This window comes from Castor canadensis, chromosome 15, assembly GCF_047511655.1.
Source record: "Castor canadensis chromosome 15, mCasCan1.hap1v2, whole genome shotgun sequence".
NCBI classification, from domain to species: Eukaryota; Metazoa; Chordata; class Mammalia; order Rodentia; family Castoridae; genus Castor; species Castor canadensis.
In genome coordinates this window covers 6,537,427-6,564,024 of record NC_133400.1, presented here as the reverse complement: position 1 = coordinate 6,564,024, position 26,598 = coordinate 6,537,427, and the positions used below count along the sequence as shown (strand labels likewise).

General features: G+C 51.7%; 1 protein-coding gene and 1 long non-coding RNA gene across 3 annotated transcripts in view; one reads left to right on the top strand and one right to left on the bottom strand.

Annotated features, from left to right (window-relative positions):
- Positions 1–7,212: 7,212 nt before the first annotated feature.
- LOC141417346 (uncharacterized) lies at positions 7,213–15,747 on the bottom strand. Its single transcript, XR_012441870.1, has 4 exons — positions 15,655–15,747; positions 11,119–11,191; positions 8,367–8,468; positions 7,213–8,260 (listed from the first exon to the last, which is right to left on the bottom strand). It is a non-coding gene; the product is annotated as an uncharacterized lncRNA (long non-coding RNA).
- The window catches only part of Cmip (c-Maf inducing protein), a 204,081-nt gene continuing 192,858 nt past the window's right edge, over positions 15,376–26,598 (top strand). Inside the window, exon 1 of one of the 2 annotated variants that reach the window (XM_074055585.1) lies at positions 15,376–15,724. In XM_074055585.1, the coding sequence (XP_073911686.1) occupies positions 15,425–15,724 (300 nt within the window). In that variant the 5' untranslated portion in view covers positions 15,376–15,424. The remainder of the gene's footprint in view (positions 15,725–26,598) is intronic. The other variant, XM_020179750.2, reaches the window with a different exon arrangement.

The following is a 26,598-nucleotide window of genomic DNA, read 5'->3' as shown; positions in this document are numbered from 1 at the left end:
TGATCCCAGCTGTACCTACTTTTTCATTCCTTTCTTCCTTCATACAACTTTATTTATCTTGTTCTGGTACCAGAATAAGGAAGTAAACAAGATGGCTACTCTTCTAGAGGTTGGTCAAGGGGCAGGCTGTGTTAACAGTCACAGTGTCAAATGCTTGGATATCAATTACTAGCTCCATTGGGCTGGCAGGGTGGCTTAATTAATTGGTAGAGTGCCTGCTTAGCAAGCAGAGGCCCTCAGTTCAAACCCCAGTCCCACCAAAACAAAACCAAAAAAACCCTCAATTACTAGCACCGTGACCATGAGCAAGCCATTTCTTTCTGGGTTCGTTTCCTACTCTGTAAAAATGGGAACAGCAATACCATGACACCATCAGTGTCCTCTAAGTCACACACGTGTGTGCTTGGCTTGGAGTGGGCATTCGTGGTGGATTGTTTCCTGTCCCCAGCACTACAGCAGAAATGCATGTTTCAGGACATACCAATAGAGTTTGCATTGCAGGGGCACACAAACAGGCAGGAGGTAGAATTTTAAGCCATTCAAAGTCCTTCTGGGGCTGGGGCTGGGGCTCAGTGGTACAGTGCTTGCCTGCCATGTACGAGGCCCTGGGTCCCATCCCCTGGACCACAAAAACAAAGCATATACCAAGACCTTTCATATGCATACAAGCTCTAAAAGGATATTCACCAGGATGTTGAGAGGAGGCGATGGGATTGCAGGCAGGGATTTTTTAAATCCACACTCAGACATTTGCTGGCTAGAGAATCTTGAACAAATTATTTGACGCCTGTAAACCTTAATTCAGTTTTCTTAACTGCAGAATAATAGTACCTATCTTTTGATAGGCACTAATGAGGGAGGGGTTCCCCTCCCTCATTTTTATTATAGAAATTTTCTTTTTCTTGCTGGACACCTGTAATCCTAGCTACTCAGGAGGCGGAGATCAGGAGGATTGTGGTTTGAAGTCAGCCAGGGCAAATAGTTCACAAAACCCTATCTTGAAAAAAAAAACAATCACAAAAAAGGGCTGGTGGAGTGGCTCAAGGTATAAGCCCTGAGTTCAAATCGCAGTTCAAAAAGAAAAAAGAAATCTTAATTTTCTTTTTTTGGGGGGAGATTGGGTTTTGTTTTATTTTTTTGAGACAGGGTCTTTCTTACTGTGTAGCCCATATTGGCCTCAAACTCAGGATCTTCCTGCCTCAGCCCCCGAGCACTGGGATTACAGGCGTGCACTACCCATGACCAACTCTATTTGGGAATTTTCAAATGTCCTCAAAAGAAGAAGGAACAGAGCCAGATGTGGTGGTGCAGGCCTGTAATCCCAGCACTCAGAAGGATGAGGCAGGAGGATTGCAAGTTCCAGGTCAGCCAGGGTACATGGCAAGATTCTATCTCAAAAAACAAAGACCAAAACCAACAACAAAGCAAACAAAGATCTACAAAGTCCACACACTGTGTTTGGCTGATGTGTTTTCTTCCCCACACCAGCATTTTACGATGACAATTTTCAAACAGCAAAGAATTTAAAGGAGCATCTGTATTATGCCACTGCCCTTGCCCCAACGATTAACAAGTTACTGTTCTGCTTTGTTTCCTCTGTCCATTCACCTGTCTCTACAGCTGATGACATGTTTACTGGCTCTTTCCATCTAAAATACTATCATTCCGGGGGTGGGGGCAGGGGGGAGAAATGATCCAAGCATTGTATGCACATATGATTAATAAAACAATAAATTAAAAAAAATAAAGTAACAATCCAAGGCAAATAAAATAAAATAAAGTACTATCATTCTGTAGCCAGGTGCTGGTGGCTCACACCTGTAATCCCAGCTACTCAGGAGGCAGAGATCAGGAGGATGGATGGAGGTTCAAAGCCAACCAGGGCAAATAGTTCACAAGACCCTATCTCAAAAATATCCAACACAAAAAAAGAGCTGGCAGAATGGCTCAAGTGGTAGAGTGCCTACCTAGCAAGGATGGAGCCCTGAGTTCAAAACCCCACTACCACCAAAAATAAATAAAATAAAATGCTATCACTTATGTTTTTTCCATGCAACTTACTTGTTGAAGAAACCAGGTCATTTGTACTAGGCAGGTGCTCTACCACTTGAGCCACTCCACCAGACCAAATTTCTGCTTTATGGATCAAATGAGCTAACGTGAATGGTGCTTAAATTATGGTAGGTGTCCAATTAATGCTCATTAATATTTGCTTATTTATCTATAGCATCCTGTTTTCCAAGTGGGTATTTCACAGACACGTTGGCCATAAGAGGCCCTTACTTGGCTGTTTGCTGGGCTGGCTCCATCCAGTCAGCCCTCAGGAAGGGCAACCAGAATCCCAAAGTTGAAGGTGGCAGAGCTAAGGGGTTGGTGGTAGGGAGCAGAGCCCCAGGGCCCCACAGGAGCAGCTAGGGTGGAGCCAGAGCCTTTTTCTGGGACTCAAATGATGAGACCAGCAGGGAGGCCCACAGGAAACGCAGGGGAAAGTGCAGGAAGCAGCCCAGTTCCCAAGAGGGCATGGAAACCACGGCACACATCCTTAGAGAGAGCTGGAGCCCGCAGCTGGGCCTCGAGGGTCTGGTGCAGATGGAACAAGAGGAAGAAGAGCCTCCCAGGGGGTTTGTCCCACAAACTTGGACAACAAACAGACAGGTGAGAAAGACACAGTCTCACACTTCAGGTGAGACTGGAGAAGAAAGGCAGGAGGTTGGTGGGGGGAGCTCTAAACCAGGGCTTACAAGGTCTGAGCCTGGCTTTGCCACCTATCTATCACCTGTGCAGTCTTGGGTAAGGTTCCTTCTTTCTACCTGTGAGCCTCAGTTTCCCCCAACTGCAAAATAGAAAGGGAAGGCCAGAAAACTTTTATGGGACCCCTCCCTCAAAGCAAATGTCCCATCTCACTGCTCTCTGAGATGAACGAAGGGTGATGGCTGCTGGGATTTGCTGAGCGGTGGTGTCTGGGATGGCTGGAGAAGCTGAGAGGTTTGGCTTCCCCACCCTTACCAAGACCCAGGACGTTTGAAAATGCAACGAACCCTCATGGTAGACTTGGTTAATTAACCTGCAGGTAAGATCTACTTAAGATTTTTTAGCCAAACAAAAGAGAAAAACGATATGGAAAGAAGTCAGTTGCCTGAATCCCTGGCCCAGGCCCCAGACACCTGTCAACCACTGCTATCGTGAAACCACTCAGGCAGAGGGGAGGCTGGCCAGCTTAAATCCATGGGTCACTGTCATCCACACTGAATGAAATTCATTACTCCATTGTGAGCTGTTCAGGTTTAACACCTTTAAAATTGCCCAACAAAACTGTAGAGAAATACAGACAATGGAACCCCTCTGAATAACATCTTCTGAGGGCCGATCTGGCACTGAATCATGTGTGACCCAGGGCATCCTCACGGAGCCTGGCACATCACAGCCACCACCTATGAGTGTTCTCATGTGAGCTTGAGGACAGTAGGGCAGACTTGTGTCCACACCTGTCCCAGATAAAACAGGGAGGCGATGGGGCTGAAAGGAAGCCCCGGAAGAAGGGGCCTTCTGGTGAGAAAAGCTAGGGGCAGGATGAGTGCGATTTCTGGGCAGGCTTTGGGCTCTGTGATGGCATGAATTGCCTCCTCCCAACCAAAAATAAAAAAGGACTTTGATGTCCTAACCCCCAGCAACTGAGAATGTGACTTTATTTGGGCGTGGGCATGGTAAGGTAAAAACAGATGAGGTACTGGAGGCGGAGTGGCTCAAGTGCTAACAGCATCTGCCTAGCTAGTGTGAGGCCCTGAGTTCAAACCCCAGTGCCACCAAAAAAAAAAAAAAAGGTGAGGTCATTCTGGGGTGGGGTTAGATTGTACTCCAATACAACTGTGTCCTATTTTTTTGTTTGTTTTTTGTGGCACTGGGGTTTGAACTCAGGGCCCTACACTTGCTAGCCAGGAGCTCTACCACGTGAGAAACTCCGCCAGCCCTTTTTTTGGATTGGGTATTTTTGAGATAGGGTCTCACTTTTGTTGCTCAGGCTGGCCTTGAGCCTCAATCTGATCTCTGCCTCCCAAGTAGCTAGGATTACAGACATGAGCCACAGTACCTGGCCCCACTGTGTCTCTATTAAAAGGGGAAGTTGGGAGTCTGCTGTGGTGATACACTCCTGTAATCCCAGCTATGCAGGAGGTGTAAATAGGAGGATCCCAGTCCAAGGCTGACTTGGGCAAGAAGCATGAGATCTTATTTGAAAAATGACTAAAGCTAAAAGGGCTGGAGCCATGACTCCAGGTAGAATACCTCCCTAGCAAGTTCGAGGCCCTGAGATCAAACCCCAAACTGCCAAAAAAAAAGTAAAGTAAATAAAGTAAAATAAAGTAAAAAGAGGAAGCTGGGACACACACACAGGGAGAACACCTTGACAGTGAAGGCAGAGATCAGGATGATGTATCTGTCTGTAAGCCAAAGAGTGGCAGCAAATACAGAGGTCTGGCACAGGTTCTTCCTCACCGCCCTCAGAAGGAACCAACCATGTCCACACCTTGATTTCAGGCATCTGGCTTCTAGAGCTACTAGGGAACAAATTTCTGTTGTTTAGCATCTCCAAGCTTGTGGTAATTTGTTACAGAGCCCCAAGCAACTCCTTCTCCCCAGGAGAACTTGGGCAGTTCCCTTTCCTTTGTTGACCCTGTGACTCAGGAGCCTGGCTGCCTGGTGATGAGCAGGTCCGTGAGATTTCTTACCTGGAGACGTGGAGGTGGGAACCACTTTGCCTGGGGAAACTGGGCTGAGGTGGCCATTTGGGGCCTGATGTCAGGCACATAAGCAGAGACAGTGTGCCAGGAATGCAAGGTGCAGGAATAGACTTGTAGATAGCAGGAAAGGTGCTGCCCTGGTTCCTGCACTCCAGAGGCCTGGTGCTCAGGATACACTGGATTTTCTTGTGGTCCCACCAGCTCCCGTTGCCTTACAGGGCACATGGGTGGTACTTCACCAGGTCCTTTTTCCTGTCATTGGAAGTACTGTGAGAACCACTGAGTGGGTATGTACTTCCCCAGCCACAAGAAATCTTGCACCAGGTAAGAGGTAAAGAAGCCACAGGCTTGGCCCCAGGTGGTACCAGGCTAAAGGGAGTGTCACCAGGTCACTTAAGACTGCCACACCTGTGCCCCAACTTGTTGTCCAAATGAGTACAGCGAGGACAGCCTGCAAAGTGCCAGTATTTCCCATTAGAGGCTGTTAAATGCTTTTGAAAAATGTCTTCCCTGTCCTCATTTTCTTTCTCATTTTGAGAGACACGGGCTGACCGATGGCTTAGCAAATGATTGAGGCTGAAATAAGCAGCCTAGTACGGTGGCTGAGAGCATGGGTCTGAAATTAGATTGGTCCAGTTCAAGATACTGACCCTCTCTTTGCCTCAGTTTTTTCATCCGGACAAACACATAACATTTAGCTGTTGTGGGGATTAATTTAAATGAGTCAATATATGCAAACTGTTTACCAAAGTGGCTGGTAAGCTGGGTGTGGAGATTCGTGCCTGTAATCCCAGCTACTTGGGAGGGAGGGGCAGGATGATCTCGGATTCAATCATCCAGCCCGGGCAAAGTTAATGAGACCCATCTCTAAATAAATAAATAAATAATAAATAAATAAGGCTGGGGTGCGGCTCCAGTGGTACAGTGAATTCAAATCCTAATGCTATTGATAAATAAATCAGTAAATAAAAAATAAAAACAAAAGGGCTGTGGGCATAGCTCAAGTGGGCTAGTGCTTGCCTAGCATGTGCAAGGCCCTGGGTTCAATCCCTAGCGGCATGCACACGTACACACGCACACGCACACGGGCACACACAGAGTGGCTGGTACAGGGTAAGCCTTCTGCCAGTCTTAGCTTACTACTATTGATAAAATAAAGAAAAGCACAAGACAAGGGAGCAGTACAGAAGAAATGGTTACTGTCTGTAATAAGACACTTCTCGAGGGCCTGCCCAGCTCACAGTGTTGTACCTGACCATACTTCTCACCTCTAGGGGATGGCCACAAGCAACCATATGTGCACACGTGGCTCAGATACTGGGGCTGGGATGGCATTTGGCCCGAGTTGGGTCAACAAAGTCCTTCCCTGGAACTGGGCCAAAGAGAGATCCTGGTTCAATTTGGACTGGTCTCTCAAATGGCCACCTTTTATCATTCCAAAGCATCATAACAGAGAAAGTCTGACAGAAACAGAGAGAAGGGCCCTGAATTTTTGCGGGGGGTCCTGCCTCCCTTTTTGCCACTGGGGTTCTGTGAGACACCTTCAACTCCTTCTAGCCCGTGTCCACTCTTGGTTTAAGCTACTCTGATTGGTGCTGGTGAGGCTGGAGGTGTCTGGGAGGCTCTGCTCCTTGGAGCTCAGCCCAGGTGTGCGGAGCCAGGCCCAGTGTCACACTGAAGTTGAAGAAAGGAAGCCAGAGATTGAGAAACCATTTTTTTCTGTCCCAATTATTAAGCCCAGACTTCTTCCTAAGCCTTGTCCTGAACACTCAAGTACCTTGGCTCATTAACAAGGTTTCGAGCATCACAACCTAATCTGTATTTCAGATTAGAGCCTGGGGTTCAGAGATTAAAGATCTACTCAGTGCAACCCAGCTAAGAAGCCTGGAGAGACAGCTGGGATTCAAATCCAATGTTTGGGCTGTCAACGCCTTTGCCATCCTCCCTAGAGTCCACTTGGTGATCCCCGCTCTCTTGCTGTGGGATCTTGGACAAACCTTTGACCTTGCCTCAATTTCCTAACCCGCAAAATGGGGTAAACTATCACTCCTGCCCATCTAAAGACTGTCTGAAGTGGTGCAGAGAGGGTGGGCATGAGTTCAGAAGAGCTGTGCCGCGCACCACACGCACCCCCACCCCCACCCCTTCCTTTGGTTGCTTCTTAGCAACTGACTCACAGCGGACAGACGGAGGTGGAAAGAAAGGAGGTCACATGTAAATTGGTCAATTTGAGCAGCTTCACCGCAAAGGCTGATGTGGGAGAGAGATGCAATTAATCTGTGAAACAGAGGTTTTTATTTTAAAAATATGACCCATGGCTCTCTACTCTGTGGAGCTATGCCAGGCATCTGCTGCACGAGTCAACAGCAGCCTGGCGTTTGGACTCTGTGTTCACAAAGTGCCTGTGGGTTTTTAAAAAATGAATGACATTTATTATTTTTTAATGAAAGAAAATGGAAAAGAAAACTTACCCCTAAGTGGTATACCCACGTAATGGATACATGAGCCAGCAACCAAAAGGACCAGCCCATGATCAAGAACCAAGATGTATCGATCCCTAAAACCATTAAGTCAAGACAAAAGGAGTTCATACCTTTTGCTCCTCTTCCTATGACATTCAAGGAAGGGCTAACTATCTGTAGTGATGAAGGGCAGATCGGGGATTGCGTGGGCCAAGATGGATGGCTGGAATCAATCACAAAGAGGACAGAGAGATTTGTCAGAGGTGTGAGATGCTCTTTAGCTCCATCTCAATTGAGGTGGTGGTTACATGGCTGTATACAGTCACCAAACCTTACCAACCTGCTCTTTTAAAATAGGTGCACTTGCTGGAGGTGCAGCTCAAGCCCTGAGTTCCAATCCCAGTGCTGCCAATAAAATGGGTATACTTTATTATACGCAAAATGATGCGTCAATAACATATAAAAAGAATGAACTGTGATCCCAGTAGAGATTACCAGTATTAAGGTTTGGATTTGCACAAGTAAACCAATCAATTGATCAATTGATTGATCTCAGAAAATGTTAGTTCCAGAACACCATTCAGTCCTCTAATAATTTTTTATATTTAAGGGTGATGCTGGGGATGGAACCCAGTGTTTTTTTGTTTGTTTTTTGAGATTAAATCATTTTATTGAGAAGCTTGGATGTGGGAAGGGGTTGCAAAATCGACGGGAAGGCAGTGAGGTCTGACGTCCTTGGCAAGACAGAATCTTCTTGACACTGCTGTTCTGAAAGCGGAGCCCAGCGTTTTGACCTGATAGGCAAGTGCTCTGCCACTGAGCTACATCTTCAGCCTCCTTTTCCTTTGTTTGTTTTTTTGAGGCAGGGTCTCACTAGGGAGTCCAGGCTGGTCTCAAACTCGTGATCCTTGTGCCTTAGCCTCCTGGGTGCTAGGATCACAGGCATGACTACTATGTCAAGCCTGTAATAAATTTTTATTAACCTCAGACAACTATTTGATGGAAGTGAGAAGGAAAGGGGATGGCACTTCATGTTCCTTCACCGTACCCCGCCTTTGTCCTCTGAAATCAGAGAAGGGGAGTGCGACAGTAGAGTTATTCAGTCTGTCTGTCACAGGCTGTTAAATACGAAATCAAGCTCCCACCTCCTCCTGTCCTCCCTCCTCACCGACGGAACCTAGAAAATGATGCCGGCCTCACATCAGCTCAGGAGATCGGGGAGGAGGACGTTTGCAGACTCCATGAAGAAAACAGTTCTGGTCTCTTTATGCTGGGAAAATAAATACGCACATTTTATTATCTGATCAGTACACTAAATGCCATCAGTACAGAGTGTATGTCCTGGTATACTGGTGTTCAATGCCTGTTAACAATGAGATTCGGGAATGCTTTCCTGGCTGAGGTAAACAGAGTTTTTGGATGGGGCTTCCAGAGAATTCCCTCAAAGCCAGAACACCCTGGATAGCTGTGAAACTAGGGGACAATTGAGAACAAACGATTTTGGTGCCTGGTAAGACACATGGCCTTAGGTCATTAATTAGGTTTAAAACCATGACCTCAAACAGGTTACATCTTCTGCCATCCTACAGGTCCCCATCCTACAGGTCTGCCATCCTACAGGCACAGCATCAGCCTCTGCCAGCTGGGAGGGAGGGGTACATCTTCCTTTAAGCCAGGAGTGATTTTGCCCTCCAGGTGACATTTGCCAATGTCTGGAGAAGTAGAGGAGATGAAGGACCTGTCATCAGGGGTGTGTCAGCAAGCTCAAATAACATGGAGCTGGCATGGTGTGTATGCCTATAATTCCAGCACTTGGGAAACTGAGTCAATTGCATCATAAGTTTGAGGCCAGCTTGGGCTACATAGAGAGACCCTGTCTCCAAAAAAAAAAACCCAAAACAGATAAAACAAAGCGACAATGGAAAAATAACAGTGGAGAAAGCTAACACTGAAAATGCTATGAAGCTGGGTGCCAGTGGCTCACACCTGTAATTCTAGCTACTCAAGAGGCAGAGATCAGGAGGATCTCAGTTCAAGACCAGCCCCAGACCCTATCTAGAAAATATCCACCACAAAACAGGGCTGGTGGAGTGGCCTAAGAGGTAGAGGCCCTGAGGTCAAACCCCAGTACTGCCAAAGAAAAAAAAATGCTATGAATTTGACATTGATTCTCATGGAATTTCTATGATCCCGAAAGAAGGTACTGTGGTGAGGCCAGTTTATCAGTCAAGGATGCATACAGCAGAATCAAGGAAAAGCAAGGATTTGGTTTCTTCCTGGCATGCTTTTTGGGTGGTGGTGGTGGTGGTAGTGGTGAGTGAGGGCCTGGTTGATCCCCCTTCCCTCTTTTTTTAACTCTTTTTTTTGGCAGCACCTGGGTTTGAGCTCAGAGACCTGTGCTTGTTAGGCAGGCTGTCTTACCACTTGAGCCACTCCACCAGCCCTTTTTTATGATGGAGTTTTTCAAGATAGACCTCACAAATATTTGCAGGTGGGTGGGGATGACTTTGAACCAAGATCTTCTTGATCTCTGCCTCCTGAATAGCTAGGATGAGCCTGGCTGGTTTCTCTACTTGACTATGAATTTCATGAGGGTAGTATGCATGAGGTGAATCTGACAAAGTCCGCGGGGCTTGAGTGGATGCTAAATAAATGGATGTTTTATGGAATGGAGTGAAAGAAGGAATGAATGACCCTGGGCAATGCCTTGAGGTGGTTAGAGCATTGGCATGCAGTTAGAGACTCAGCCATTCCACAGATGCTCACTGGGCATTTGCTTCAGTCCAGGTCCTAGCCAAACCCACAGAAGCACGCTAGAGCTGACCTAACTGGCTCAGGATAGCTGAATATTAATTTCTCAGGAATTTTGCAAGCTGGCTGTCAGTTATTTAAAAAGATTAAGTTGCATAAAGTGATAATTAAATGTTATATATTTAAGAAGGTAATAAAACTCATCATTTCCTTATGTTTTGCTAGTATTTCTGGTCTTGAAGTTATTTACGACTATTGTTAGGACCGCCAAGCTTTCTCTGTAAAAGGCTACATGGTAAATATTTCAGGCTTGGCAGTCCAGGGGCCGAGTCCGCCTCTCCATTGTGGTTTGCTGATACCTGGTGTATTGTATATATACTCTAGAGTGCAGTTCATTTACTCCTTCTCCTCTCCTTCTTTGTTACTGGAGATTGAACTCCGGGCCTCACACTCTACCACTTGAGCCATGCCCCAAGCTGGGGGCGTCTGTCTTCACCCTAAACTCACCCTCCCTCTTAACTCCACGTTCAGTAGTGCATGTTGGTTGCCGTGTGTAATCAGCTACGGTGGGAGTATTTACACCTGGGAATTGTCCCACTATGTATCAGGACCTTCCTCTTTTCAGCCAGCACTCCACTGGCAACAATGATGAGTGACACTGGGAAGGAGCCCTGTCCACCTGGAGTGTGTTGGGGTTTCTGTACCATTTCCTGGTGGGGAGGGAGGGAGATGTGCAAAGGCAGGTAGGGGGTTGTCCCTGAGATGACCCAGAAGAGGACACCAGGCACTGGCAGGTGTGGCTGCTGCAGGAGGGCCTCAGGCTGCCCCGGTGCTTTCCCCTCCCAAAGGGACTTTGCTACCTCATCAAATTCCTTAATAGGGAGTGAAGAGTGATGAAAGTCTGTGCCTTCTGGTTGCTCTTAAACCTCTCAAGCTCCGTGTTGGAAGGGGAGACTCAGGGGTCTGGACCATTCTTTGAAAGGTCTGGATTCCTGTGGCCCTGGGGATGATGTAGGTGTGTGGCCCATGTGGAAACTCAGTGGGTTTGTGTCTCCTCCACAGGTTGGGGAGGGCCTAGAATGACACTTCTAATGGAATCTGGACAGACTTACACTCACTTTAGGTCAAGAACCTGGGACAGGAGAGGCAGGGATTCAGCCATGACTTACCCAGTCTAGGAGGCTGAGGACTTGACGATCACAGACCGAGTACCATCTCCTACTGCAGCTTACTGAGCTTGTCCTGTGAAAGGTGCTTTCCTAAGTGCCGAGAATATGTGACCTTGACAATCGATAATTGTCATTAGTAGTTGGGTCCCTAACTATGCTGAGGCTCTGAGTTAGCGCTGCTGTCAACCAGGCCCCTCATACAAGGAGCTTTTCCTTTTGCTTTTGTCTTGGAGACCCCATTTCACTGATTTCAAGCTAAAGCCAAGAAGTAGTATCTTTTAAGACGACATGGATCAAATTCAACACTTTCTTTCTAAGTGTCTGCTTAGGAAAACATTACCAAGGAAGACATTTTCAGTATTTTCCAAAATTGGAAGAAGTATGGGAAAAAACACAGAATTAGAGGTCAAATGGAAACTCAGGTGAAAATCTTGGCCAGATCCCCATAGTGAGTTAGCTGACTCTGAACCTTCACTCTGTCTTTTCTCTTTTTTTTGGTGCTGGTATCGAACCCAGGGCCTCGCGCATGCTAGGCCAATGCTATACCACCGAGCTACAACCTAGCCCAGTATCAACTTCCTCACTCTGAACATGGGGTGATAATAATGTCTGCTTCCTGGACAGGTTGGAAGAGAGGAACAGAAGTACACATATAAAGCTTCCTGCACAGCGCCTGGCATTTGGATGCTAGCGGATACTTTCTTGATACTCCTGGTTCATGTTTAAATATTGGCGGCTGTACCAAGCAGCACTGAGAATATGTGAGATGGTTCTGGAAGAAATCAGGGATCCCTTGCATCCTGCTCGATCTCCTCTTTCTGCTGGAGCTGGGGACCCTGAATGGATACAGGAAGGTCCCTGCATGTCTCAGAAGTGGGCAGCAGCTGTTCTGCCTGTCACCAGGCTTCTCAACTTAGTGACTTCGGCTGGCCCCCATCCTCTCTTCTGGAGCTCATGACAGCCTCCTCATTGGCCGCCCCTCCTCCATTGTAATCACTGGCCACTCAATATTGCAGCCAGTGACCTTTCAAGATGTCATATACAAGTCATTCCCTGCCTTGGCTACATGGTCACTCTTCACTGCTCTGGTCCCTCAGCCTGCATTTCAGGACACTGCCTGGTCACCTCCTAGGTCTCTCCTCTGCCTCACTCAGGCACCTTGCACACTGTGGCAAACAGATGTTTCCTTTGCCTTTTGGTGGGCTATTTCCCTTACCTGGAGTGCCTGTTCCCTCTCTCTCCTTCTTCTTTGGCAGTACTGGGGCTTGAACTCAGGATCTGTGCTTTCTAGGCAAACTCTACCACTTTAGGCATAGATAGCCTAGGTTGGCCTCAGATCTCAATCCTCCTGTCTCTGCCTCCTGAGTAGCTGGGATTACAGGTATGCACTATCACACCTTGCCCAGCCTGTCCCCTTCTTTGCTTGAATCCTAAAGACCTCCTAGAGTAGTGGCGCCACCCCCCAGCTGGATTAGGTATCCCCTTTCTCCATGGCTGTAGCTCTGAGGACAGTGTGGTCACTGTCTGATTTTACACTGACCTGGACTCTCAGCTCCATGCTTCCTTGTTAAGTCACAGGCTCTGCAGTCAGAGAACTGTGAGCCCAAACCGGACTAGCTCAGGAAGTCTGAGCAAGTCACTTAAGCTCTTTGTGTCCCCATCTGCAAGTGTGAATGATACAGCACCTATGTCATACGGTTGCTGTGAGAAGAAAATGATGCGTGCACATGACATCTTTACACTTAGAAGTCTGGGGCCACTATAGCCATCACTGCTATAATATTTCTGTGCCTGGCCTGCCATCAGCATTCAGAGCTCAATGAAACTTTGAATGGTCCTAACCCCACCTCTTAATGGACTGGGGTTTCTTGGCCATGACCATCCCTGACACCGGCACCTGTATCTGGAGATGGGGGAATTTCACGTTCAGAACTAGAAGACAGTGCCAGCAAATTGTGGGATGTCACCAAAGTTCTAATTTGTAAGTTAACAGTGTCTCCCAAGGCACAGAGGACAGCTCTGCCCATCTCCTGGGCAGGCTGGATGGGAGTCTTGTTTGATGAGGGAGGCAGGCTGTGACCTGCCTGCTACTTCCTATCCCCAGCCCTGGGAGTAAGCAGAGAGAGGGGTGTGAATAATCTCCAAGTCAGGGATGCGTGGACAGTCTGAGGCAATTCAACACATACTGCACGTTCACTACGGAGGCACCTTTAGTTAACAAGAAGGCAAAAATGCAATTTTGCTTTTCTTTGCTGTATGGAGCCCTGGGCCTTGTAGCTTGCATGCTAGGCAAGCTCTTTACCACATGAACCACACCCCGCCAGTCCTTTTTTGTTTGTGTTTTGTTTTTGAGATACAATCTGACTCACTTTGCTGATGCTGGTCTAGAACTCATGATCCTCCTCTATCTGTGCCGCCTGAGTAGCTGGGATTACAGGTGTGCTCCACCAGGCCAGGCAAAAATCTGGGGGTTTTAATGTAGTAACTGCAGGAACAGGGGGCGGGGAGGGGCGGGGAGGTGAGAAGGCCTGGTGGAGATCTGAGCACTGGCTGGGTGGTCTCAGATGCTGCTTGCTGGTGATGAAGAAAGAGAATATTTTTTGCTTCCAAGATGGACTTCATGACTGAGGTTCATTCTACAAATGTCCTTCAAATATGATTCTTTTCTGGGCTGGCTGGTGCAGGGTATGGGGACACAGAAATAATACTAAGTTGGGTCTGAGTTGGAGGTGAAGCCGCTTGTCTTGTTGGTGGAGTAGGGGGGACCCGGAGCACTCCTGTGTCCAGGGGTGGAAGAAAGTACCAGGGCTGAGAAGCCTGTCCCTTCTCCCCAGAAGATTTAAGGACCCAAGGCCAAGGCCAGCAGGCATCAAAGGCCAGGAGGATAGGCCTGCAGTTGGGCAGCCTGAGACCTCCTGCTAATTTAGGGGACTTTTCTTTTGTGGTACTGGGGTTTGAATTCAGGGCCTACACCTTGAGTCACTCCACCGGTCATTTTTATGTGATGGGTTTTTTTCCAGATAGGGTCTGGAGAGCCATCACAAGCCATCTCCATGATGGCTTGGAACCAAGATTGTCCTGCTCTCTTGCTTCCTGAGTAGCTAGGATTACAGGTGTGAGCCACCTGCACACAGCCTTTTTGTTTTCTGAAAGGCAGGGTTTCCCTATGTACCTGGCCTAGAACTCATGATCCTCCAGCCTCAGCCCCCCAAGTGCTGAGATTTCAGGCATGCAACAGCACCCCAGCTTGAGGGGCATCTTCAATAGACGGAAACGTCTCGATCGCCCCCACACCCACTGCCCCCCACAATCTGGCCAGCTTGGTGGGCAGTCTGGGCCGGGGAGGGGGTGTCACGGGTCCAAGTGGTTCAATGCCCAGCCCATGTGTGTCCACTTGGCTGCACCTCGGTCATCGTGGTTTCCCTTGAGTCCGGCCAGGGGTGGGGGGGGTGCAGGACGCCCTGGGATCGGGCCAGGCCGCGGGCTTTGACACCCGCCTGGGCACCCGCGGGGGCGCGGCCGGCGTGACGTCCCGCGCCCCGCCCACCTCCCGCGGCCCCAGCCCACTGCCCACATTCCGGGCGGGGCGCGGGGCCTGCCGGGGCTCGCTCGCCCCAGCCCCCTCCCCAGGGGCCGCTCCTCCCGTCGGGCCGCGCCCGCCTCCAGTCCCCGCCCGGGCCGCGGACTCCGCCCGCGAGAGAGAAGAGAGAGAGAGAGAGAGAGAGCGAGCGAGGGAGAGAGAGAGAGGCCGAAGCCGCGGCGGCCGCCGCCGTTGCCGCCATTGACGTCAGAGGGCGGGCACATGACCCCGCGGGGACCAATCGCGCGCCCGCGCCTCCCGCAATCTCCCCGGCAGCCGGCGCGGCCCCCGCCCGCAGCACACTCGCGGACGGACGCGGACACACGCACTGCACAGCGCGGCCGGCGGCGCGGGGCCGAGACACGCCCGCGCCCGCGGCCCCCGGCGCCGCCCCCGCCTCGGGCGCCCGCCGTCCCCTCGCCGCCGCCCCCGGCGTCCGCCCGTCCTGCCCGTCCTGCCCGCCCTGCTCGCCGATCGGTCCGCGCCAGCATGCACCCGACGAGCTAGGAGGAAGCAGCCCCAGGAAGCGCCCGCGCCCGCCCCAGCCCGCCGCCCCCGCGGCCGCGCCCCTCCCCTGCGGGCGCCCCCAGCCCCACGCCCCCCCACCGTCCCGGGGGGTGTGGGGGGGTGCGGACCGGACCCGGGCTGCCCCGCCGCCGCCGCCGCCGCCGCCGCCGCCGCGGCAGCCAGGACAGCCCCGCTCGTGCGCCCGGCCCCGGCGCGGCCATGGATCTGACCAGCAGCTCGGGCGGCGGCGGCGACCCCCGGCAGATCGAGGAGACCAAGCCGCTGCTGGGGGGCGACGTGTCGGCCCCCGAGGGCACGAAGATGGGCGCCGTGCCCTGTCGCCGGGCCCTTCTGCTGTGCAACGGGATGAGGTACAAACTGCTGCAGGAGGGCGACATTCAGGTCTGTGTCATCCGGCACCCGCGGACCTTTCTCAGCAAGATCCTCACCTCGAAATTCCTGAGACGCTGGGAGCCGCACCACCTAACGCTGGCCGACAACAGCCTGGCGTCCGCCACGGTGAGTCGCTCTGCGCCGCGGCGGGCTCCCCGCGCCGCCTCCCTCCCTCCTTCCCTCCCGCCCTCCTTCCTTCCCTCCTTCCCTCCTCTCCCCACCCCCCAGCCCCAGGCGCCCCCGCCGGCTGACCCCCAGTGCTGCAGGGGCCCGGGCCTGCTCGCTGTTGGGGTCCCCGGGGAAGGACAGCCGAGCGCCCCGCTCCTGGCCTGCGCGCGGGGCAAGGGTCTACCGGCCGGCCCCGGGAGACCCTAGGGATTGATTGATTATGTGGCCCTCCCCGCCTGGGTGCTGCTTGGGGACCTTCTGCCCCAGCCTCTGTGTTTCTGATGGTTGGGACCCCCCCCCCCGCATGGACCCCGGCTGGGCCCTGAGGGTGGCGAGGCTCCCTTCTTGGAAACCCATGGCCCATCTGGATCTGAGCTGCAGGGAAAACAAAACACAAGCTCCCACCCCACCCCCATGAAACCTTAAAACCCCCAGCCCCAAAGAATTCTCCCAAGCCAGTTCCTTTCTTTGGCGTTACCCGTTCTTTCTTTATTTATTTCCCCCTGCCGGTCTGGCAGGCAAAACTGGGTGCTTCCCTTTCTGAAAATTTCATTCGCACATTGGGAGGTTGGAGGAGGGGAGGGGGGCCAGGGTCCTGGAACATCTCAGACCAAGGCTGGTCGAGTCCTTGGTGGGAGCTGGGCTGGCCAGCCCTGGTCTAGCATTGTCTGCGGAGCGTGTGTACGTGCGTTTTGTGGCTGGAGGTCCTATTTTGTTATTGTTTTGTACTCAATGGCTGAGGCTGGGTCAGCTGGATGAGATGGAGAGGAGAAGCCACTCATCTCTTTCTGAAATCGAATCTGGAAATGGTAGACTTCTTCCTGGAGAAAGACAGCTGTGGTGGGGTCAAGGGGGGGGTGGGGGCGGTGGGTAGGGCCTGAACAGGATGCTTTGTGTTTTGAACAAGGACAGTTTCAAATACCGGCTTTGGCTTGGCCTGAGCCTTAGCCATGGGGTCCCGTCCTTTTTTTTTGAGGGGGGGGGTGTCGATCTTACCCAGAATGCACACTTCCCCAGGCAGTCTTGATCCTGTTTACTAAGCACAGTGGGAGGGGGCAGAATCCAATGCTTGCCCACACCTGTGCCAAGAAAGCCCAGCCAGGAAACAGGGTGTCGCTTACATGCATGTCACAAACGTGTAGCATGTGTAGACATTTCCCGGCGTCCATATTCCCTTGGCAGTGTGTCACAGGCCATGACACATGCTCCAAGGAATGGGGAGGGGGAAAAAGTTAGCCCAAGAATCCTACTCCTCAAATCTTCCCCCTTAACCCCAAGAGCTTTGAAGCACACAAGGACTGTTGTTCTCAATTTTGGGTTCGCCGTGCTTGGAGCACCTTTTTCTTTTTCTGCTGTGGGCATGGTGGTGCAGCGTCTGCAGACTCCTGTGTCAGAGAGGCGCCCCTGTGCGATGCCTTCCAGGCTGGTGCATGTTCTGAAACCCATCTTGAGCCACAGGCCTCACAGTCGGTTTTTCTTTTCAGGGAGGTTTTCAGATCCCAGAGGCACTTGGGACTCTGGCCTGGGCTCTGGAAGCCCCCAAGTCTGGTTTCAGAATTTGCACCTGGCTCCGGGGTGGGGGAGGGGAGGTCTTTATTAGGTTTTGTTCTTTTTTTTTCTGTCACCTCTCAAAACATAGGGGAGTTGTGGGGGAAGGAAGATGGTTGAGGGGGACATTGCTCTGCCATGGAGGGACAGGCCAGCCCCAGCTCCTCTGGGAGCAGAGCATTGCTGTGCTGTTGATCTTCCTGGTTTGAGGGAGGGTGGTTCTGGGAGCCAAAGGCTCTCTGACTGACCCTGGCTGTTCACGAGGTCTGATTGGGAGAGGAAAGGAAGAGGGACGGGAATTCCTAAGCCATCAGAGGCTCCTGGCCCCCTGGCCCGCCCAGGTGGGTGGCACCTTGTGAAAAGCACCTGTGATTCCAGCACTGGGGCCAAGGGTTATTAGAGGAACAAGTTCAGTCTTGGTGGATCCTTGTTCTGGCGTTAGCAGATGTGGAGAGAGGAGCTGGGAGGAAGTCCCCCAAGGGTTGGCATAATCCCCTCTTCCCGCCTTTCTTCACCGGGGTGGGGGAGGGGCTCCTTCAGTCTAGCCCTTGCTCGTGGGGTGCTTCATCCTGGTGCATGGCTTCCCCACCGCCAGGGCCTGTGAGTGGAGGGAGCGGCAGGCCTCCAAGGCAGAGGTGGGGTTGGGATTGTCACGAGGGATCTTGTCCCATGGGGAGGTACCTGGTTGGTGTCCAAGCTCTCGGGCAAGCAGAGGAGCCCCTGTGGGGTTCCCTGAGGCCTGGGCAGTACGTAATCCGTCTGCATTTTATATAGTGTGCCCAGGCACTATTGAGAAATATTAGCCCAAATGAAACAAAGGTGAATTTGAGTGCAGTTCACTACAACAAAAACCCTTTGCCCCAGCCTTGAGGGCCTATGTTTCCCGTGGGGTCACCTCCTTGTGTGAAAATGGACCTCCCTCTTGTTTTAAGCCCAGCTCAGAACCATCTAGTGATTATCTGGTTAATTTGTGTGGGCTTCAAGACCCAGAGTGACTGATCTGGATACAAACCAGTAAACAAACCAAATACACTCTCTTGCCCAAACCGTCTGTGGAGCCTGTCTACACGGATCCAATTAACTGAAGCATGAACAATAAAGACCAGGCTGTCAGGCTGGAGTGAAGCTTTGGGGGCCTCCAGTCTTACCTGGGTGGGAGGCTCCAGCTGGGCATCCAGGCTGGACCTCTCTTAGTTCTGTGCTTGGGAGAGCTGAAAAGGAGCCTGCTGTCGTGGGAGCTGACACCCCTTCCTTGGCCTGGCTGTAAACTTTGCACTCTGTGGGGTCAGGTCAGAGCTTGCCCTGTGCCTGTCTCCTGTGCTGGTTACTGATTAAATCCTCACAGAGCCTACAGTGTGCCTGACATGGCTTGTGACAGCGGGCCAGGTTTGATGCACTCTGTGTCTGGAGACTTTGGATCTAGAAGGTTGTAAACAAAGGAGGAAGCTCACTGGCTGCCTGGGAGAGGAGGCAGGGAGGCACTGCCCCCTCCATGGCGACGCAGGACCCAACCAGCTTGGGGAAGGGCCTGCCTGCCCACGCGTGGTCTGGCTGTGCTGGCTCATTCCCCTTTCACATTCAGACTTCCCAGTCCCTGGGCCTCCCTGGGTCTTGGTGGCCGTTGACCGTGATGTGCACTGTAACCGACAGCCAGCAGTTCTGCAGAGTCTGTGATCGGCAAGACCAGAATCCATTTTGCTGTTCTCATCCCTGGGCTGAATTTGATCACCTGCTAGACATGTTTGTCTGCTGGCGAGGGCTTTGTCTGTAGCCTTTGTTTCCTCTGCACCAAAGAAGTACAAATAAGCTGCTTATTTCATTTCATGTCACTTAAAAAAAAATGCACGTGGTTTCTCAGAATGGTGGGTCTAATCCGAAAAGTCTTTTATTCATTTACTAAGGTGGGGGGTGGTGTGCACAAGTGACCGTGGTGTTCACGCAGAGCTGGTTTTCAAATTTTCACCACTGAGCTGCTTGGTTGAAGTGTCTCGGGCATCTTGTGAGGATGGGAAAGGAGAAGCCACGTTTGTGGTCTGTTTCTTTAGCCTGGTGTTTTCTTAGGGGGCATCTGTCCTCTGAACTTGGACTTTGATTAGCAAATGCTTACCAAGACCTACTGTGTGTCACCTTTCCAGTTGGGTTTTACATCCAGTTGCTGTGGCTTCCACTGGAGAATTGGAATCCCTGTCCTCCAGAGCAGTCCCAGTCCTGCGGGAACCCATCTGTGTGCACATGCACGCGTGCCTATTTTTTTTCATTTTGGTCGCGTATGCTGTCCTCTGTGAGCCCATTCTTCCTGCCTTTGATATAGCTGGTATTTCTTGTGGCATTTAGTAAACACTTTTTTTTTTTACTATCATGAGAAGATTTTGGAGTGCATCAAATTTGTTTCCTAGATAACATGTGTGATGACATGGGGGAGGGGACAGAGCAGGGATGGAGCAAACATAGCATTCTGTGTCACCATGGCTTACCTTCCCCAGGCTGTAGGAAATCAGTGCATTTTAGGGAGAGATGTCCTTTCTGGCCATGGCACAATCGGGCCAGTCCAATCCAGGTAGGTGTCTCACTGTGTGTGACTGACAGAGAGGTGAGGTGCCATCAAGTTGGGCTCTCGGCCCCCAGATGGCTTGTGTGTGGCCCTTCCTCTCCTTGGTGCCTCACCTGGCAGGGGGAAAAGGAGCCTGGGGACTGAGTCATCTCAAAGACAAAGTGTCCCAAGGCACCTGTCCAGGCCCACCAGTCAGGACTCAGCTCTTCAAGGTAACCTGCTTGGGGTTTGTCGAGTGGATGTTTGAGATGGACTAGTGAAGCTTTTGATGAAAGGACTGAATGAGATCAAGGCAGCCTGGCATAGGGTGACCTCATCGTGGGGCAGAACGACTCCTCTCATGCCATCACGTGCCAGTGCTGAGCCTACACCCTCCTGGCTGTGTGGCTTTGGGCAGATTGCTTTTCCTCCCTCAGTGGGCCTTGAGTTTTTCTCCCACCTGTAGGGAGGGTAATCATACTTTACTTATAGGATTGCTGGGATGTTGTCCCACTAGGACAGCCAGCATATAGTAGGGCTGTGACAGTGACCAGTATTTCAGTTCCACTTTTCCTGATGGACCTGAGAGAGCTTGGTGAAATTCTCTCGGAAGGGATTATTACTATTTGAAACTGGGCAGGCTCATTTGGGAATGTGAGGGAGGACTTACCAGATCTTCTGTGTATGAAGGCTGTGAGATGGTTGCAGTCAGTTAAGAAAAATTCCTTAAGGGGCACGGTCCGCTTTCTTAAACAGTGACATTCTTTTTCATAATTGAAACAGTCAGGCACGTGACCCATCACTCGACTGTATGATCAGGTGTGTAATGAAGGTGAAGTGTCTTGTCTCACTCCACATCCCCAGAGCCTTCTGGGCCATCCTCCACGGCACGCCTGTTGCCCACTTCATGGGTCCCTACTGGCCATTCTGGATGTGTCTATATGGTTCTGTGCTGTTATTGCTCATCGGACACTATTCCCGAAGATCGTTCAAGATCTGTGCCTTTGGGGTTGCCTTGTTCCTTTTCACTGAAGCATAGTTTTCTGGTTCTGAAGCACACCGTAATGTGAGCAGACCATCCCTTACTGAAGGGCCTGTAGGTTGGTCCCAGTGCGCTATTTCAAAGAAGACACTTTCCATTTTCCAGTTCTTTCTATTTTGATAGATTGAATGTTTGCTTGCTTCTTGGGGAGGGGAGAACTGGTGCTTGCTCCAACCCAGTCAGACCTCAGTGTCTGAATGTCACCATCCAGGGAGTCAGGAGCTGAATGAATACAGACTAACACGAAACCAACAAGGACCCTGACCTCTACCCCGGGGACAAGGATCTGAGCTGCTCTGTGTGAAAGCTTTATTTTTCTGTCTCTGGACTTCCTCTTTTCCCCAGGGTGGAAGTCAGGCTGCCCAAGCCCCCCATCTCAGAAAGGGGGAACGAAAATTTCTCTTGCTCTCTCTTGCTCTGGTGGCAAGACCCCAAGTGTATTCCATGGGGCTGTTGTGTTCCACAGGTGTACACGTTTTGTAGGATGCTTTACTCACACCAGACACCAGCAGAACCCTAACCAAAGGCATTGAGCTGAGTGGGTGAGTGTCGGGGAGGTGCCTGCTGTGTATCCAGGCAGAGGGGATCGCAGAGATTTCTGGGGCTGAAATTGGTTCCTGTCTTCGGGATCTGCCTCCTTGCCTCCACCACACATGAAGCATTCGCATCATGTGGGGTGTGCAGCAAGGCGGCCAGAGGAGTCAGACGTACTTGTGTGTGTGTGTGTGTGTGTGTTCGTGTGTATGTGTGTTGTGGGTAGTACACAGACCCGACAGCAGGCAGGTGAGCTTGAATCCTGCCTCAACAGCTTCCCAGGTGGTAACCTTGGGCAGGTCACCTAACCTTTGTGCTTATCTGTGAAGGGAGGATTATAGGGACTTCCTTCTAGTGATGTCAGGGTTAGGTGAGGCAGGCCTGCGGTTCACTCATGCATTCTTTCAGCAGATAGATACCAGGCCCTTCCACGACAATAAACAGCTGAGCAAGTAAATATACTGTCTGGTGACAGGGATCCTGGAGAAAACAGCAGGCAGGTTCCTGAGAGCCTCCTGTTTTGTACAAAGTGCTGAGGGAAGGAGCGACATTGATACCTGGGGGAAGGGCAAGTGCAAAGGCCCTGAGGTTGGATGGGGTTTTGAAATCACCCAGTACAGAGGCAGATGCATAATAAATATTCTGTAATCAGTTCTCTCCCCCCATTCTCCAAGGAGCTGTTATCAAAAAATCCAGCAAGTCTGTAGAATATGCTAGGTGCTAGGCACACAAGGTGCTTGCTCTAGCAGGTTTCCCTCTGTATTCTTCTGTGGGGTGTGGTTTGTGTGTGTTTCTTTTTAAAAAGTCAGCTCTCTCAATAAATAGTGAAGAATAGCTTTTGCAGTATTGCCTTAAGAGGCTCTTAAATTACACAACCCAGCAGAACTTTTACAACCCGGCTCTCTTTGTTGACTACTAGGTTCCAAGGATCCTAGGATCTGGAATCATCTTATCCACCTCCAGTTTTGCCTGTGGGGCAGGAGTGATGGGAAATGTGTTGTCTAAAGCCCCCTTCAGATGACTCAGCAGCCAGGCCAGGGTTCACTCTGCACCTTCCTCCCGGCGCTGGCCTTTGTTCCCAGCTCCAGCTTCCAGGCTGTGACCAGAGATGAGAGCATAGTGATTAGGCAGGTGAATTCTCTTTGGAAGGAAGCCACCAAGCTGGATCCACCAGTCCCCAGGTGGGTGGACCTGTAGGAATCAGGCTGGGAAGCAGGTGTTTCCCTGGGGCCGGGCTGGCTGCGTCCAGCTCAGGAGAGGTCATCTGGAGAGGGAAGAAAACACCTGACCTTTTGCTGGCTTTCTTGGGTGTCCTGCGCCAGTCCCAAGCTCTTCAGAGGTGGTGAATAGGAGCACAAGTCTGGGAAAACCTCAGGCCTGGCTTCCCTGCCTTTCACATTGGCTCCCATCCAGTCCAGGTCAACGTATGGACTAGCGTGAGATCCAGCTGGGAAGAGGCGCCATGGTGTGGAAGTGGCTATGTTAGCTAGGGTGTGCTAGCTGCTGTAACAAACAGCCCCATGTATGCAGCTTCGGGCAGCCATTGGTCCCTTACCTCATAGTCCGGTGGGAGTCCCTGGAGGGTGCTGTCCCATTTAATCTCTTGTACCTAGCCCCCTTTGCACTGTGTTTAGGTCTGTCCTCTTCTGGATCCTCTGCTGGGGTGTTGGGGCAAGAGAGTGGCCCCCAGCTGAGTGATCCATAGGTGTGGCCCCACCGATGGCCAGAACATAGCGGGGTGGCCACACCTAGTGTGGGCGAGACTGGGAAACGTGGCTTAAATGTGTCTGGGAGGAAGGGAGACTGGGAAAGTCACGACTGCTTCCACCAAGGCTCCTTGGTGTGCAGTTGTGGGCCTTGAGGTCCCCAAGGTACCAAGACCAGGGCTTCTTCCCTGGAGCAGATTGGAAGGACATGATGGCCTCCTGTACTTCCTGAGTTTGAGGGAGGTGGCAGGTTGGGCAGTTTGCATGTTCTCTCGTGAGGGATGGAGGAGGGCGTGAGAGACGGAGCCAGGTGTCCATGACTGCAGAGGGTACCTGGCACTGTGCTCTTCGTCTTCAGAACAGTGCTGGGGAGTAGGGATTGTATCCCACCTTACAGTTTCCAGTGGAGTTTCAGATAAGAAGACTGGGGAGTCATAACCAGGGGGTTGAAAGGTGAATGCCAAGTATTTGTAAAGGGTGAGGATCAGGCAAGTTACAAATTGATGCTGTGTGTGCAGAGTGAGTGCTCCCAGAAACTGTGCTCAGGGAGTGAGTGCCTCTGCTTGCAGAGCGAGTGGTGTGCACAGAGCACTGTGCTTGTGGACGAGCATCTTAGGTGGTGTGCTTGTGGAGTGAGAGCCCTGGCAAAGGCGTGCAAATCTCCCTTCCCAAGGGCTCACAGCTCCCTGGGGTGTAGCACAGATTTCTGTCCACTGTGGAGCAAAACACAGGTCCTCAGAGGTTCCAGCCTTGGCCTGATGAGGAGGAAGTTATGTTGTCCTGGGGTGGGTGGTGTCAGGAAGGCCTTGTAGGAGAGACACAGCCAGGTACACAGAGGTGGGTTTGAGGCTGGTGGAGAGGGGATAGTGGGCCTCGGGTGGGAGTGGGCAAGGATGAGTGAGCAAAGGGCATAGGCCAGACTAGTTGAGGCATGTTCTGGGAGGTCACGTGGTTCTTGAGAGTGGGCACCGGAGCGAGTGCAGGCATGGGAGTTGGAGGAAGGGCCCAGCCTGCCAGCACGGGTGGCTCTTGCATTGGAGCAGAGGAGGACTGAGGATGCCCTGCATAGAAGCCTCAGGACTCCAGAGAGCTATCTCTGAGTCACCAAGGGCCAGGCGGTTAGTCACAGTAGTGACCATACAAATGGCCATCTGTGTGATTAGTGTTTCCTTTGCCATGCACTGTGCTAGGTGGTTACTTTGGCAACCATGACAACCCCACAAGATACTGTTACTCCCTCCAGTTTACAGACAGAAACTGAGGCAGTGCCACTCTAGACCTTCTTTGGATGGATGGATGGGTGGATGAACACATGAGGCCACAGGTTTCCCAGTCGGGAGTTCATTCCTGTTGGTGGGGGGAGCCCCGCTCAAGGAAAGTGTTCCTGTCTCTAGCCCTCCGCTGCCTGGGACCTTCATGCCTCTCTGGCCCTCAGGGCTCTGGAGCCACCAAAAGACAGCAGTGCCTGCTGCCCAGCACATGGGGAACACAGCCCCAAGGACCCCTGCTGCTGCCTGCTGTGGCAGGCAGTTCCTGGTGGGCTTTCCACTCCAGCCTCTGGTGCTCTGAATCTCAGGCAGAATCCCACTCCATCTTCACTCCCAATTTCACTTCCCTCGCCTGCGCGTCCTCAAGGCCTGTGGGGAGGTCCAGCCCAGCCCTGGACTTTTGGCAAAGCACTCAGGGGACAGGTGGGCACCTTGCAGTTGACACAAGGGTGGTGCTCTGCTCTGTGTCTGCAGTGGAGGAAGTGCATGGGTTGTGGGCAGCGGGGGCAGGGCTCCCTTCTGGAAAGGGGAACAATGACTTGTTGACAGCTGTCTTGCTCTGGCTGGTCTGTTTCACCACCCTGGGACTACTGTTGCCGGGCTTGGGGGTGGGGGAGTGGAGCAGAGCCCAGAGCCCAAGGACGTGCGTGTCCAAGACACGGCCCATGGCAGCCACAGGCTGGTCACGGTCACATCCCCCATGCTGTGTCCAGTTTCCACACTCTCACGTTTAACCTCACATCGCTCTGTGGGGCAAGAGGGGAAACTGAGGCTGTGAAAGGTCAGGGTTACACAACCAGCACCCAGATGACTGGCTGCAGAGCCAGGGACCTCCAAATGCTGGGGTGACGTCTCAGAACCCTGGCGGTGTGGGGAGACTCCACAAGCAAGACAGCAGTAGCAGCAGTGGACACTCACACAGCACCTACTGTGTGCCAGGTGCCCTTCTGAGCCCTTCACGTAGATGGGCGCTCGTTCAGCCCTCGCTGTGGCTGGTGGTGCTAATTTCCATTTTATAGAGAGGCAGGGTCTTAATGGTGGTGCTGCAACTTGATCCTGGGCTCGTAGTGCCACAGCATGACGGGGTGGTGTGGCCGGTGAGCAGGGGTCGAGAGCAGAGTGTCAGAAAGAGCACTGCGGCCTGGGCTTTGTGCTGAGAGGGGAACGCGTGCGCAGGGCAGAGGGCTTCATCAAGACGGAATGGGGCTCCCGGGAGCCCTTGTCCAGAGTCTATAGTTCAGCCGACTTCCTGCCTGGAGGAAGTTCCCTTCTCACCTGCTCCTTGTTGATTTTGAGGCAGCTACTCAACTTCTCTGAGGAAATGATCGGTCCTGAGCCTGTGGAACTGCCGTGTCTGACTGGCTGCGGCCAGTGTGAAGTCCTGAGTCCTGTAGCATTGCCTGCCTGCCCTGGCTTCAGCACTTCTGTGCCTCTTCTCTTTGTCTTGGAGGCCTTTAAGGGCTAACCTTCTCCAGGCGGAGTGGGACTTGCTCCCCTGTAGTGTGGCACTGCCCATCTCGATGGCCCAGGGAGCAACCCCCCTCCCAGCTAGTCACCTCTCCACCAAAAAGAAAATAATCCTTCCAGGATGACTATGATCTTATAAAAACAATTTTCCACAGTCATAACTGGAAATCGGTAGAGCCATCTCTTCTCCTTCCTGAATGAGTTCATGGGACTGGCACAGACATGGTGCAGGTTGGGGCTTGTGTGTCTCTGTGTCTCTAATGATGAGTCCCCAAGCAGTGGACATAGACTAATTCAAGGTGTCTTCCTTGATCCTGCTGGCAGTGGCCCTGTCATTCTCTGTGGCCAGGCCTGTCCTGTGGGATGTCGAGCACTTCTCTGGCCTTGACCCACTAGGTGCCAGTACACTGTTCACCACAATTGTAACAACCAAAAAGCAGCCATTGCCGCATATTTCCAGAGGGCCAATGTCCCTGGTTGAGAACGGCCATGCTCACTCATCACTTGTTATACACACCCCAGGAGGTCCTATATTCTGGAGCCCTAGCTGCCCACAGCAGAGCTGTCCCTGACACAGTCGCCTCATTTCTTCAGCACTGGCCCTGAGGAGTCTTGGGTAACCACGGGAGTTGCAGAGACAGCCCTTTTCCTACGTTTGGTGTGGTGTGGTGTGTGGGGTCGAGAGTCAGTTGTGCCTCGGCTCCTGGCCCCCAGGAGGAAATCCTGGCTGGCTAGAG